General features: G+C 43.1%; 1 protein-coding gene across 1 annotated transcript in view; it reads right to left on the minus strand.

Moving 5' to 3' along the window:
* The window catches only part of ICA1L (islet cell autoantigen 1 like), a 69,462-nt gene that overhangs the window by 6,019 nt on the left and 48,612 nt on the right, over positions 1–14,831 (minus strand). Inside the window, exons 11-12 of the mRNA XM_014589567.2 lie at positions 5,316–5,573; positions 681–770 (exon numbers count right to left, since the gene is read on the minus strand). Coding sequence (XP_014445053.1) covers positions 681–770; positions 5,316–5,573 — 348 coding nt within the window. The remainder of the gene's footprint in view (positions 1–680; positions 771–5,315; positions 5,574–14,831) is intronic.

Genomic DNA, 14,831 nt, shown 5'->3' on the forward strand with positions numbered 1-14,831 from the left:
AAATTCTCCCAAAAAAAAAAAAAAAAAAAAAAAGGAAAGTTATCCCTGGATGAATCTGGTGTTTCCATTTAATAGAACATTATCCAGCCTTTTAGAAGGAAGACTCTCTTGTCACATGCTATGGGATAAACCTTTAGGACATTATTTTAAATGACATAAGCCAGCCACAAACCAAACTGCTTTGTTCCACTTGTCTGAAATAGAAAGTAGAATAGTGGCTCCTGGGAGCAGAGGGGAGGGAGGAGAGGGAGCTGAGAAGTGCGTATAGAGTTCCAGATTTACAGGATAAAACGTTCTGGAGATCTGTTTCAGTGATGTGAACACATTTCACGCTACTGAAATGGACATTTAAAAGGTTACGATAGGAACCAGCGAAGTGCTTGAATGCTTCTTTGTGAATATACATTCTAATAAAAATCTATAAATTGTCAACAAAGCATAATGCAAAGTGTAACACATTTCAGCCCAGAATTTAGTACCCTGTGACAAGCTTGTGATTTCTACTGAATGCTTTCCATGGGGAGGGATAGCCAAAGAGAGCCGTCATTGTAAATGTAACTCATTATTAAAATATTTTTCTCAGCAATATGAGGCACAGTCTATAAAGTGATCTTTTTCTGAATTTGTCTGTATTCAACTGATTCTTAATGCAATGGCATTGATATAAATAAAGAACTTACATCTTGTTGATTTCTTTGGACTCTGTGAAGGCACTGGCTGGTCTTCAGTGTGTGAAAGAGGAAGTTCTGACCCTTCTTGAGAGACCCAGCCTTGGGGGATGGAAGAAAGAATTATTTCATTGTCAAGCAAGTTAGAAAGTAGCATCAGAAAAATAAAAAAAGTTAATAAGTTACTGTACCAGGATAAAATACTACAGCAAAAGAGGGAAAAAAACTGAAAATTTATTTATAGTTATCTATTTTATTTAATCATTTAAGTTTAGTCACATCTAGCATTAGACATCCTCAAATTTTTCTAAGTGGTTCTGAAATAAATATATAGGCTTTGGACTAACCCTGCAGCCTAGCAGTTCAGGGAGCCAAATCCCACATGACTGACTGCAGCGTGAATCATGACCCATCACATGAGAAACATGCCAGCTGCATGCATGTGTGCCCCAGATCCCAGCAGGATGGAAAGGTGAACGAGAAGGGATTGTGATGGGACCGTGCCAAGAGAGGGTACTTCCCCCTCTCCCTGTCTCTGGTGAGAGCACATGCCTTCTTGTAATTTTAAATGTGTGTTTGTGTTTATTTAAAAAAAAAATTACAAAGGGAGAAGGTAAAGAAAGAAGAGGAGTCCGGAAGAAAGGGAATGGGCCTGAGGATCAGAATGTTGAAACCTTCGAATATTTGTACCACTGGACTTATAATGCCATTCCCAGAAATTTATCTTAAAGTAATTTACACCCAGCCGGCGGTGCAGTCAGTAGCAAACTACACTCATTGTCTGAAGCCAAGTGACTGTAAGAGTTTGGATCCCTGGGCTGGTCTGAAAACACAGGGCCCTTGCCTAAGACTCTGAGGAGCTGGAGGGCTGGGGAAAGGAACTGGTGTATGGCGGGCCCTCGAGAGGGACTCTGCGCTCGCTCCCCTTCTCTCGTGTGTGCATGCGCATGTTCTCGTGATGAATAAAATCATGTTTTTCAAGTGTCCCATTGGAGGGACCAGCAGATGGTGTAATGGTTACATCTCTGGATTCCCACATAGTTGACTACTGCTCAAGTCCCAGACCTGGTGACTTTGGACTCACACTGGGCACATGTGCGTGAGTGCCCAAGATCCCGAGAGGAGAATGAAGATGGGATTGTGGCATGGCCATTCCCTCTGGGGGGGTGATTTCTCATTTTCTGTCTCCCCAGTGAGCACATGAGCCCTGTAGCAAAAATCTCTCTCAAAAACAAACAAAAAAAAGATTTAACTGAAGGAAAAAGTTTATTGTGTTTATCTGTAATGATAAACAGTAGAAACAATAGGAAAGAAATTAAGCAGATCGTGGTGTATAAAGTGAAAAAATGCTTTGTAATCCAAAAGTTTCATTAGGAATACCATATGGATACACAGGGAAATGATATATAGCTTGAATTTATGCTATAATTAAAACAGCACTAGAAAGGAATTTAAATTACCCTGCCTCATCCCTTCTTTGTATAGAAGAGGTTATTTGAAGCGCAAGTAAAATGGGGTTGCTAGAACGCAGATCCTTTAACTCTCAGAGAAGCTAACCTTCCAGTTTATCTCACAGGACAAAAGAAGGAGCAGACATGGGGCCAGCAGGTGGTGTGGTGACAGAGGCCCTGGACTCCCATGTGGCCCACTACAGTTTGAGTTCCAAACATTGTGGCTTGCTTTCTCACACTCTCTCTCTGTTTCTCTCTGGTGAGCACACATGCCCTACAGCAAACTAAAACTAATAATATAATAATAAATAACTCTTAAGAAAAAAAAGGAGTATACATACAGGAAACATTGGCGAGGAAGAGTTCTGTACTTGGAAGCACGAGATCAGATTTTGGTCCCCTTTTAACCAAACTACCCGAGCACCATAAAAACATCACTCATCTCTGGGGACTTTGCCTCAGCTACTCAGTAGGAATGTCCTGTCCACCTGCAGGCAGAGGTTTTTGCCTTAGGGCATGTGCACTCACCAGAGAGAGACAGAGACGGTGAGATGAAAAGTGAGAAATCACCCTCCAGAGGGGATGGCCACACTGCAATCCCTTTTCTGTTCTTCTCCCAGGATCTTGGGCAGGCATGCACATGTGCCCTGTGTGATTTTTTTAAAGCCAGCAGATCCGAGACTCGAATCACGGTCAGCCATGTAACCACTACACCATCTGCTGGCCCCTTAAATGTTTTGAGTGGTGCAAATATACAAGGGGACTTCACAACAATCATGGGAAAATGTAAAAATTTATTTGGGTGCAAAAAAATTTGAAATTCATGCATAGTTTTTTGTAATATATATTTCCATGAACTTTTTTTTTTTAAGACAGGTTTTTGCTATAGGGTGTTTGTGATGGCTGGAAAGATAGAGGGGGACAGAGAGATAGAAAGTGAGAAATCACCTCCCAGGGGTGATGGCCACGCCGCAATCCCTTCTCCTCCAGTCTCCTCTTGGGATCTTGGGCACACATGGTTGGCATGAGTTTAAGCCACTGAGTCCAGGACTTGGAACTGTGGTCAACTACATGGCATAACCATTACACCATCTGCTGGTCCCTCCATGAACTTTCTGAAGACTCTGTGTATTACTGATATTGTATTGCCAGAAACTAAGAGGAAAAATCCAGTGCTGCAAGAGATGTGGCAAGTTGCAAAAGGTGTAGGGGCTCACAGCGGAGAATGCATCAGTTTGTAAGTCCTCGTAACTACTGTGCCAGTGATATACCATGGAAAAATAAGTACGTTAGAGGATTTCACTATAACACCTGACTTGTTCCAGATAGAGTGCCTCTTTATCAGATAGTACTGTCCAGGCTTCTTCAGGCTATTCAATACATCCTTCCTGGTCACTTACGTGGCTGGTATTTGCTTTTTTTGAGCTAACTTTATGGTGCTGTCTATGCACCTAGCACACATCATGCCCTCAGGATGCTTGTAGATCAAGTATGGATGTAAGTCTGGCTGTTTTTTAGAAAGATTTTTGCTATAGGGTACGTGCGTTTCTAGAGACAGAGAGAGAGAGAAAGTGAGAAATCATCCCCTGGGGGATGGCCATGCTACAGTCCCTTCTCCTCCATTCTCCTCTCAGGATTCTGGGCACACACACATATGCCCAGCATGAGTTTTAAGCTGCCAGGTCTGGGACTCAAATCTCAGTGGACCATGTGGGAATCCAGTGCCTTAACCACCATGCCACCTGCTGGCGCACGTACAAGGCATTGAGACACTGCTAGGTGTCATGAGGGTTTTTTCCTAGAGGTTAAAATTCACTAGGGGGTGAGAGAAGGATCTAAGGCCAGATAGATGATGACGTTTCTAGAGACAGAGAGAGAGAGAAAGTGAGAAATCATCCCCTGGGGGATGGCCATGCTACAGTCCCTTCTCCTCCATTCTCCTCTCAGGATTCTGGGCACACACACATATGCCCAGCATGAGTTTTAAGCTGCCAGGTCTGGGACTCAAATCTCAGTGGACCATGTGGGAATCCAGTGCCTTAACCACCATGCCACCTGCTGGCGCACGTACAAGGCATTGAGACACTGCTAGGTGTCATGAGGGTTTTTTCCTAGAGGTTAAAATTCACTAGGGGGTGAGAGAAGGATCTAAGGCCAGATAGATGATGATTATGGCCATGAAGCAGATGAAGCTCGAGGAGGCTGAAGAGGCAGAAGCCCTTCTCTTTGGCAGTACTGAGGAAGCTCCGAGGGCTGACCGTCCTGGAGCAAACCTCATCTGGGAACCTCCTCTGGCTCTCACCCAGACCCACTGCTCAGCAGCACAAGCAACACAGGCCAAGATGCCTTGGAAGCCTCTAGAAGTACTCAGTGTGGTCACAGAAAGGTGAACCCTTTGCAGTCAGGCTGGAGGTCGGGTGCAGATGCTGACAGAGGCAGGCTTATGGGGCAGGGGTAGGGGGACTTTGAAGATGAGAACAGATGCTGACATCAGTTCTGCTTCCTGGAGAGAGAGAGCTGAGCCATAGGGGTAGAACTGGGTTTGGAGGCTGGGAGCAACAACTCGAGGAACCCACTGAGGCTCTAAATGGCTCTGGTAGTGAAGGCAGAGGAGGATGGGGAATTTGAGACATATTTCAGAAACAGACTCAACAGGACTTGGGAATCAATGTGGATGTGGAGGGAGTCAGTGAAGAAAATGTGGGGTTCGGGGAGGTGGCAGGGAAGGTCTCATGTCAGTGTGTTGACAGTGGTAATTTATCTGATATTTTTCTAGATGACTGGGATGACTGTGAATTTTATCTACTAGCATGGATGTTAAAGTCAATCTGGTTGATTCTAACATCAAAAAGCACAGACTTGGGGACCAGGAGATGGCATTGAGGTTAAGGCATGGGATCCCACAAGGCTGACCATGCAGTTCTAGTCCTGGATCTGGCGGCTTGAATAGTCACACGGGGTGCGTGTGCATGCACAACGGAGGAGGAGGAACTGCAGAGGACAACAGAGGAGTAGGGACTGCAGCATGGCCAGCTCCCAGATTTCTCACTTTCCCCCTCGGTCTGTCTGTCTCTGACAAGCATAGACACCCTACAGTAAACAAACAAACAAAAAACAAAACCCAGAAACAAAATCATAGCTTTGCTTCACAAAGATAAAGTAAGATACCCGTGTCCAGATGTTTTTAGGTACTTACTGTTGAAAGCTCCCGCAGCGTGAAAGCCGAGATCAAATAGCTGTGAAGGAAGGAACTGAGAGGAGTGAGCAAGAGGCTCGGGCGCCACACCGGCCTCCTGGGAAGTGAGGCTGGCACTGGGGCTCCCGCAGGCAGTCGGGCATTCTTGGGTAAATTCACTGGCACTGGAAGAGCCAGGACTTAGGAGGTTGTTCAGAAATGAGAATTCCTTCTCAAAATCTTCTCCTTCCAATGAATCCACAGGCAGATCTTTTGTAACTGTTGAGTGAAAATAACACAGAAAGGCTTTTTATCTTTTTGAGGAAATGAAAATAGGATATAGGATGTGTCACATTTGTTTCACTGCCTTTATACTGTATTAACGTAATTTTTTTGAAAGAGATTTTTGCTATAGGGCGTGTGCACTCGCTGGAGAGACACAGAGAAACAGAGACACAGGAAGTGAGAGATCACCCCGTGGGGGGATGGTAAATGCACATGCGCCTGGCATGAGTTTTAAACTGCAAGGTCCGGGGCTCAAACCGCAGTCGACTACATGGGAGTCCAGCGAGGTAACCATTATGCCATCTACTGGTTCCTATATTAACATAATTTTTAATAAGCAACAAAATTGATTGGAAATCGGGGGAACATTATTTCTAGAGAGCCAGGCGGTGATGCTGTGACAGCAACGTGCTGCAGTTTTGGATCTACACAGGAAGGTCCCAAGTTTGCTTTCTGGGTCCTCCCTGTACACATGGGGGGCACACACACATGTGCCCAAGATTTGGGTTGGCGGAGGCCGGGGGTAGATACCATCATTGGGACCTTGCTGGGGACACCTCTTTATCTCTGTGTGTCTCTCGCAGAAGAAATAAACTTTTTAAAAAAATATTTTGAACTGGGCAGGATTTAGATAAAATGGCCACATTTCACAATGAAGATATAACAGTTACAAATACGTGTGTACAAAATAATCAAGCTACAATCTCTGCGAGGCAGAAACGACAGGAGATGCAAGGAGGAATAAAAACAAATTAATACTAGACTTTTTTCAGTAAAAAGCAGCCCAAGGGAATAAAAGGTAAGTAAAAACGTAAGAGAGATAATCGGCGTAGTCAGTAAGGTAGATACCTGGGATATACACAAGCCCGGACAATGGAAACAATCCTCCTCAAGCACACACTGAACAGTCGTAAGAGCTGATCACCGAGGCATACACACACAGCAAATCGGGAAGGCACAACGGGAGCACAGCTGAACCCGCACCGGCAAGGTCCTGGGCTCTCATCTGGGAACCTCCCTGAGGACTGCAGCCATGTGCAACCCCCCATGAGGAGGGCAGCTTAGACTGAGGTGGATGGTGGCATGAAAGCCCTGTTGGGGATGCCTGTCTTTCACTCATGGAAGAAATAAATAAATTAACAAAAAAATGCTTTAAAAAGAAAATCAAATGAGTTCTTTTCTTTTAGAAATTTTTGCCTTAGGGCACATGTGCTTGCCAGACAGAGAGAGAGAGAGAGAGAGACAGAGATTAGCGACGTAACCACTGCGCCATCTGCTGGCCAATCAAATGAGTTCTTAAAGTGAAGTTATGAAAAACTAGTGGGTCGTCAGAAAAGTCATGACATATTTTTCTGTGCAAAAATGTGTCATGACTTTTGTAATGATCCAATACATGATCTGATTACAATGCAATAAAATAATTAATAAAATCAAAACAACAAAAAGGGCACGTGCGCTCGCCAGACAGAGAGACATAGAGACAGAAAATGAGAAATCTCCCAGAGGGGATGGTCACGCCGCAATCCCTTCTCCTCCATTCTCCTCTCGGGATCTTGGGCACGCATGCACACGTGCCCGGCGTGAGTTTAAGCCACTGGGTCCGGGACTCGAACCGCAGTCGACTACATGGGAGTCCAGCGACATAGCCATTACGTTAACTGCTGGTCCCCACCTATACATTTTTAAACCTATTAAACAACTCTTGGTGGGACAGGCAATAGACTTTCTGAAAAATAACGGATACATTTCAGGACCAGCTGATGGCATGGCAGTTAAGGCAACTGGATCCCATGTGGCTGATTGCACAAGATGAGTCCCAGAACCAGTGGCTTGAAAAATAGCAGGTGTGTGTGCGTGTATGCCCAGATTCAGGAGAGGAGAATGGAGAAGGGATAACTGCATGGCGATGCCCCTGGAAGGGTGATTACTTTCCCTCTGTCTTTCCAGTGGGCGCACATGCCCTATAGCAAATTTTTATTATTATTTTTATTTTATTTTATTCGTCATTATTTTAATGTTTTCAAGTTGACCAGAGAGAGAAAAGGAAAATGAGAAAGCAAGCTGCCAGGTTCAGGACTCAAACCATGGTCAGGCATGTGGGAGTTGACACCTTAACCACCATGCTACCTGCTGGCCCCCTACAGCAAATTTAAAAATATAAGTATCACAAATCCCTGGGATACTTAAATAGCAATGAATAGAGGAAAATTTGTAGCCTTTAAACACTTTTATCAATAAAAATTAAAAGAGAAGGGCTCTGGCATAAATGAGGGATGAAGAGCTTCATAGACCTGCACCCCAGTGTAACTGTTGAAAATTATTTTTTTGAAAATACAGGTATTTAAAGTATCTGGAAATAGTCCCAAGGACAGAAAACAAATGAAGAAACATTTACTCAAGAAAATCTCTAAGAATTCAGGAACAACAGTGAGGGTCTGCTGTAGTTTTTGAACTGAGAACCACTCCTTCTTCACCCTCCCAATTCAGCAAGAACGGAATCCCATTACCAGCCAAGAACAGGGCGCACACCCCCTGCAGCTCTCAGTAAAGCACTATCCTCCAGGGGAGGTGAGATGCCAGCATTTCACCTCCTGCCCCATCTGCCCTCTCTGAGGCTAAGTCCTGGGTGAGCTTGTCAAGAGGTGAACACTCCCTCCTCCCACCAGACTCCATTTGTAACCAGACCCCATTCCTGGAATGGAGACTCAGAGTTGGGAGTGACATACTGAGAATACTAAGACCCTGAGCCTGCTTTTAAAGTGGTAGATTCACGAAAGAGAGGTAAGCCAAAATGACTTCCAGCTACTGTCACCCCTCCTCACCTACCACTCAGCTCACAGAGAGAGGACGTCACACAGAGAGAGAAGCACATCACTGTCCTGGTCACAGCTCGAGCCCTGACTCAAAAGACTTTGGGGGCGGGGGCAGACATAAAACAGTTCCTAATCTTCCAGAGGATTTGACTGCATTTGCAACAGTACAAGAAGTTCAAATCCGAGGACAGTCTGAAAAACAGCCAGACAGTGGTGAAAGGCAGTTCGGAAAACACTAGTAGTTCCACCGGACATGTAGGCTGTACTGTACCCAGTTAGTTTTCATCAAAAGAACAAAGGAGGGACCAGCAGTTAGCATAATGGCTATGTCACTGGACTCCCATGTAGTTGACTGCAGTTCGAGTCCCAGATCCGGTGGCTTAAACTCACGCCAGGCGCGCGTGCGTGCATGCCCAAGATCCCGAGAGGAGAATGGAGAAGGGACTGCAGCGTGGCCATCCCCCCCGGGGGGGGATGATTTCTCGCTTTCTGTCTCTGTCTTTCTGGTGAGCGCACATGCCCTGTAGCAAAAACCTCTCCAAAAAAAAGGAAAAAAACACTCCCAAAAAAAAGAAAAAAAAAAAAAAAAAAAAAGAACAAAAGAAAAAGCCAGCTGGGGTCAGAACAAATTGCAAACACTAAACTTGGGAACTATTCCTTCGAAGGAGTCCAAATTTGACTAGCTTGTTTGTGGAACAATAGATGCTCTGAGCTTTGCTGAAATCAACAACTTAAAAAAAGACTAGAATGTCACAGCAAGGTGTGATCAGGGAGAGACAGAAAAGAGAGCATTGCTAAAACCACTGTTGGGGCCAGCAGGTGGCTTGATGGTTAAGGGCGCTGGACTCCCACATGGCCGACTGTGGTTCGAGTCTCAGACCTGGTGGCTTGCTTTCTCACTTTCCCTCTTCTTTTCTATCTCTTTCTCTCTCCCTCTTTCTGGTGAGTGCATGTGTCTGACAGCAAGTTAGAAAAATATATAAAAAGATCCTACGTCTTTTGGGGGAGCTATTAAATACAGTTAGGTAAAATAATTCTTTAATAAAACAACAACAACAAATACTACCAGTCATCCCAGGGTGACTCGGGGGGCAAACCTAGGCCTCTGAGGAGTCCAAGTTGGGGCAGGGAGTAGGGAAGATAAAGAATAGGGTCCCTTAAAATAATCTAGTCTGGGGGCAGGCAGGTGGCATAGTGGTTAAAGGTGCTAGACTCCCACTTGGCCGACCACGGATCAAGTCCTGGACCTGGCAGTTTGCTTTATCACTTTCCCCCTCTCTCTCTTTCTCTGTCTCTCTCTGATCAAACTGAAAAATAATAATAAATAAAGTTAAACAAAATAAATTTTAAAAAATAATAATCTAGTCTGTCACTAACCAAATAAGCAAATAAACCTGGGGCAGGGGGCAGGGGATATAGGGAGACCAGTACTCAAAGGTATTAAAATGTATTAGGTAAAATGTCTAATGTCCAACAAAAAATTGTGAGGCAATCAAAGAACTAGGAAAGTGCAACCCGTACACTGGCAGGAAGACAGGTGAGAGAAACTGCATGCGACAGTGAGCAGATGAAAAACAGCAGCAGCCTTTACAAATCTACATAAAGAACTAAAGGAAACCATGATTGAGGAAGCAAAGGAAGGTATAATGGCAACATTGCATCAGATAGAGAACATTTGTTAAAGAGATGGAAATCATAAGAATTAAATGCAAAATATAAAATAACTGAAATAAAAAGTTCACTACAGGGGCACAACAGATCTGACGAGCAAAAGAATGATTTATGTTGAAGAAAAAGTGAAAAGATTATATTATACAATCCAATGAAGGGAGAGAGAAAAAAAAATAATAAAAATAAAAAAAAAAAAAACCAAGAAGGGACAAGCAGTTAGCGTAATGGCTATGTGGCTGGACTTCCATGTAGTTGGCCATGGCTCAAGTCCTGGACCTGGTGGCTTAAAACTCACGCTGGGCATGTGTGCGTGCATGCCCAAAATCCCGAGAGGAGAATGGAGGAGAAGAGATTACGGTGTGACCATTCCCACTGGGGGGTGATTTCTCGCTTTCTGTCTCTCTGTCTGGTGAGCGCACGTGCCCTATGGCAAAAACTTCTCAAAAACACATACAAGAAAAGTGTTGAGACTACATCAAGAATACCAGGCCAGCAGGTGGTGTGGTGGTGAAGGCGCTGGACTCCCACATGGCTGACCACGGTTTGAGTCCCAGACCTGATACCTTGTTTTCTCACTTTCCCTCTGTCTTTCTCTGGTGAGCAAACATGCCCTATATCAAAATAATAATTTAATTAATTAAAATATTTTAAGAAGAATACCAACATATGTACAACAGTATCAGAAGGACAAGAAAGAAGAGGGAAGAAAACATTTGAAGAAATAACAGACAAAATGTCCTCAAAATTGTTAAAAATATCAATCTACTCATCCAACAAGCTTACCAAAACCCAAATTAAATACAAGGAGATCCATATCCAGATACATCATAGACAAACTATTAAATGCCAAGGATAAAGCGGGGGACCCCTATATTAATTGATTGGAAGAAAACATTGAAAAGCACCAGACGTAGATGTTTTACCAGGAAATGGACAGCAAAGCACAGGTGGTGAACACAGCATTTGCACAGACTCAGACACAGTGCAAAGTTGGACTTTGAACTAGAATACAAAAATGATGCATCAGGAAACCTAATACGGTTCATCATGTTAATATATATTAGCAGAAAAGTCCAATAATTGCTGACACAGACTAAAAAAGCTGTTAGCAAAATTCACCAACCATTCCTAATTAAAATGAGAAAATGGCTATGTACATCATAAACTATATACCTCATTCCAAAAGCCAACGTCCCAATTAGTTCAGAAAGTTTACAGGCAGCGGCGTTCACTACTATTTCACACTGTTCTGGAGGTAGTCGCCAATGTAATTAAACCAGAGAAATGAATGACAGGAACAAGAATTGGTAAAGAAAAATCAAGACTATCCCTATTTTCAGATGAAATAATAATATACCTGGGAAACCCTGGAGAATTAATGGCTAAGCGAACTCAGACAATAAAAGAATTCAACTAGGTTGCAGAATAAAAAATCAACATGCAAAAATCAACAGCATTTATACATACAAAGTAATAACCCATTAAAAAATAACCGGCTCTGTGGCCTGGTGAAGGGAGCTAGATCCTGCATGGCCAACCACGTGGTTCAGATTCTGGACTTGGTGGCTTGAAAAACACTCCAGGGGCATGAGCATGCATGCCCAAAATCCTAAAAGAAGGGAGAGACGGAGAAGGGATTGCAATGTGGCCATTCTCCATGGGAGTACTTCCTCCTTTCCCTTTCTCTGTCTCTCTTTCTCTGGTGAGACATGCACTCTCTAGAAGAAAAATAACAAAATTATTAAATAGGAAATGATAACTTCATTTACAATGTCAACAAAAAAAGATAAAATACTTTAAAATAAACAAAAAGGGCCGGCAGGTGGCATGGTGGTTAGGGGTGCTAGACTCCCACCTGGCAGACCTCAGTTCAGGTCCTGGACCTAGTGGCTTGCTTTCTCACTCTCCCTCTCTCTGTCTCTCTCTTACTCTGTCCCTCTCTGATAAAATAAATACATACCAAATAAAGTCAAATAAAACAATTTAAAAAAGCAAAAAGACATGTTCAAAACCTGTATAAAATATCTGAAATATATGCAAGTAAATTTTAACAATTTGAAACATGTTTTTTGTTTTTGGTAATCATGTCTCAACATCATGAACCTATCAGTTTTCACATTTAATAAGGTCACAATAAAAATATCAATTAGTATTTTTTTAAAGAATTATTTAATTTTGAGACCAGCAGATAGTGTAATGGTTACATCACTGAACTCCCACCTAGTCAACTGTGGTTTGAGTCCTGGACCTGGTGACTTAAACCTCACACCGGGTAAGAAAGCAAGTCACTAGGTCCAGGACTTGAACTACAATTGGCCATGTGAAAGTCTAGCACCTTAACCAACATGCTGCCTGCTAGCCCATCAATGAGCATTTTTATAGAGCTATAAAATAATTTGATATTCATACCAAAAAATAAACACACAAGAATAGCTAAGAAAATAAAGAAGGGAGGATGCTATCCTTATCAGATATAAAAGATGCAAGAAAGATTTATATTTATTTTTTTAAAATTAGAGTGCATGCACTCGCCAGAGAGAGGCAGAAAGAGAGGGATAAAGTACCGCCCAATGGGGGAGTGGCCACACTACAATCCAGTCCCTTTTCCACATGTGCTCATGTGCCCAGCTTGGTTTTTAAGCTTCTGGGTTCTAGATTCTACCACGATAGGCCATGTGGGACCCAGCTTCCTTAACCACCAGATCACTGAAATAGGCTTATAGAAAGTATCCATGATGAAAGCTGGGTGGCACTGGTGTATTCACACGCTAGTTAATATAAAGTCCACAAATACACCCGAGTACATACAGAAATAAAGCGTATGATAAGGTGTTATCTCAAATTACTGGGACAAAGATGGACTTTAAAAATTATATAAAGGAACACTTGTAAAAAGGTAACATTTAACCCACGGCTTACACCATACACATGAATAAACTACAAGTAAATTTGAAATCTAAATGTAAAAAACCTGTATAAGAAAATCTGAAAAATGGGACCTGCAGTTAGTATAATGGCTATGTCGCTGGACTCCCATGCAGTCAACTGTGATTCGAGTCCCTGACTCAGCAGCTTAAACTCACGCCAGGTGCATGTTTGTGTGTGTGTGTGCCCAAGATCCCAAGAGGAGAATGGAGGAGAAGGGATTGTGGCGTGGCCATCTCCCCTGGGGGGTGATTTCTCGCTTTCTGTCTCTGTCTCTCTCTGTCTTTCTGGCGAGCACATGCACCCTATAACAAAAAGCTCTCCAAAAAATAAAAATAAAAAATCTGAAAAATATGCAAGTAAACGTTAACAATTTGAAACATGACCTTTGTTTTGGATAATAAAAACTAGAAGAAAGTATAAGTGAGGCCAACCAGGTAGTGTGGTGGTTAGGGCAGCTGGATCCCATGTGGCCAGGTGCATGATTTGCGATCCAGACTCAGAAGTTTGAAAAGTACTCCAGGCATGTGTGTGTGTGTGTGTGTGTGTGTGCGCGCGCGTGTGCGTGTGCGTGTGTGTGCCTGAATGGAAAGAGAGGATTGTGGAGTGGTTATCTCTGTGGGGCTGATTTTCTCGTTTTCTCATTTCTCATTCCCTCTCTTTTCCAGCGAGTGAATACACCCTATAGCAAACAAAAAAGTGTAAGAGCATTTGGGGCCGACAGGTGGCATGGTGGTTAAAGCACTGGACTCCCACATGGCCAACTGCAATTGGAGTCCCCGACTTGGTGCTTGCTTGCTCTCTCTCTCTCTCTCTCTCTCGTCTCTGGTGAGTATGCATGCCCTATAACAAATGAGAAGAAATTAATTAAATAAATACTTCTAAAACAAAAAGCATTCTGCATAATCTCAGTTTGTGAAAACTTCCTATTACTAAAATCTATTTCCAATAAATTTTTTTTTAATTTAAAAAATTTTAAAGGTGGGGCCAGCAGATGGCATGGTGGTTAAGGCACTGGACTTCCATATGGCTGACCATGGTTTGAGTTCTGAACCTGGTGGCTTGCTTCCTCACTTTCCCTCTCTTTCTCTGTTGCTCTCTGGTGAATTTAAAAACTAATAATAATTAAAAATAAAATTCTCTAAAACATTTTTAAAAGAATATTCAGTGTCAAAAGATAAATGCTAAACAGGGAACCAGCAGTTAGCATAATGGCTACGTCGCTGGACTCCCACGTAGTCGACCGCGGTTCGAATCCTGGACCCGGTGGCTTAAAACTTACTCCGGGCGCGTGTGCATGCGTGCCCAAGATCCCAAGAGGAGAATGGAGGAGAAGGGATTGTGGTGTGACCATCCCCCCTGGGGGGTGATTTCTCGCTTTCTGTCTCTATATCTCTCTCTGTCTGTCTGGCGAGCGCACGCGCCCTATAGCAAAAAACCTCTCAAAAAAAAAAAAAAGATAAATGCCAAACAGAGAGAAAATGTTTACAATAAAACTGAAAGATATTCAAGATAATTACCTAATGCTTAGAGAGTATCATAAAGACTCTTTTTTTTTTTTTTTTTTAGTTTTTGTTATGTCTGTGATCACCAGAGAGACAGAGAGAGAGGAAGTGAGAAATCACCCCCCAGGAGGGAGGGCCACTCCACAATACCTTCTCCCACATTCCTCTTTGAAATTTTGAGTACACATACACCTACCCAGTGTGATTTATTTTTTGAGAGAGGTTTTTGTAATAGGGCATGTGTACTCCCCAGAGAGAGAAAGTGAGAAATCACACCCCAGGGGAGATGGTCACACCACAATCTCCATTCTCTCAGGATCTTGGGCATGCACACAAAC

The sequence above is a fragment of the Tupaia chinensis genome, unplaced genomic scaffold (assembly GCF_000334495.1).
Source record: "Tupaia chinensis unplaced genomic scaffold, TupChi_1.0 Scaffold000361_2, whole genome shotgun sequence".
In the NCBI taxonomy this organism is placed as follows: domain Eukaryota; kingdom Metazoa; phylum Chordata; class Mammalia; order Scandentia; family Tupaiidae; genus Tupaia; species Tupaia belangeri.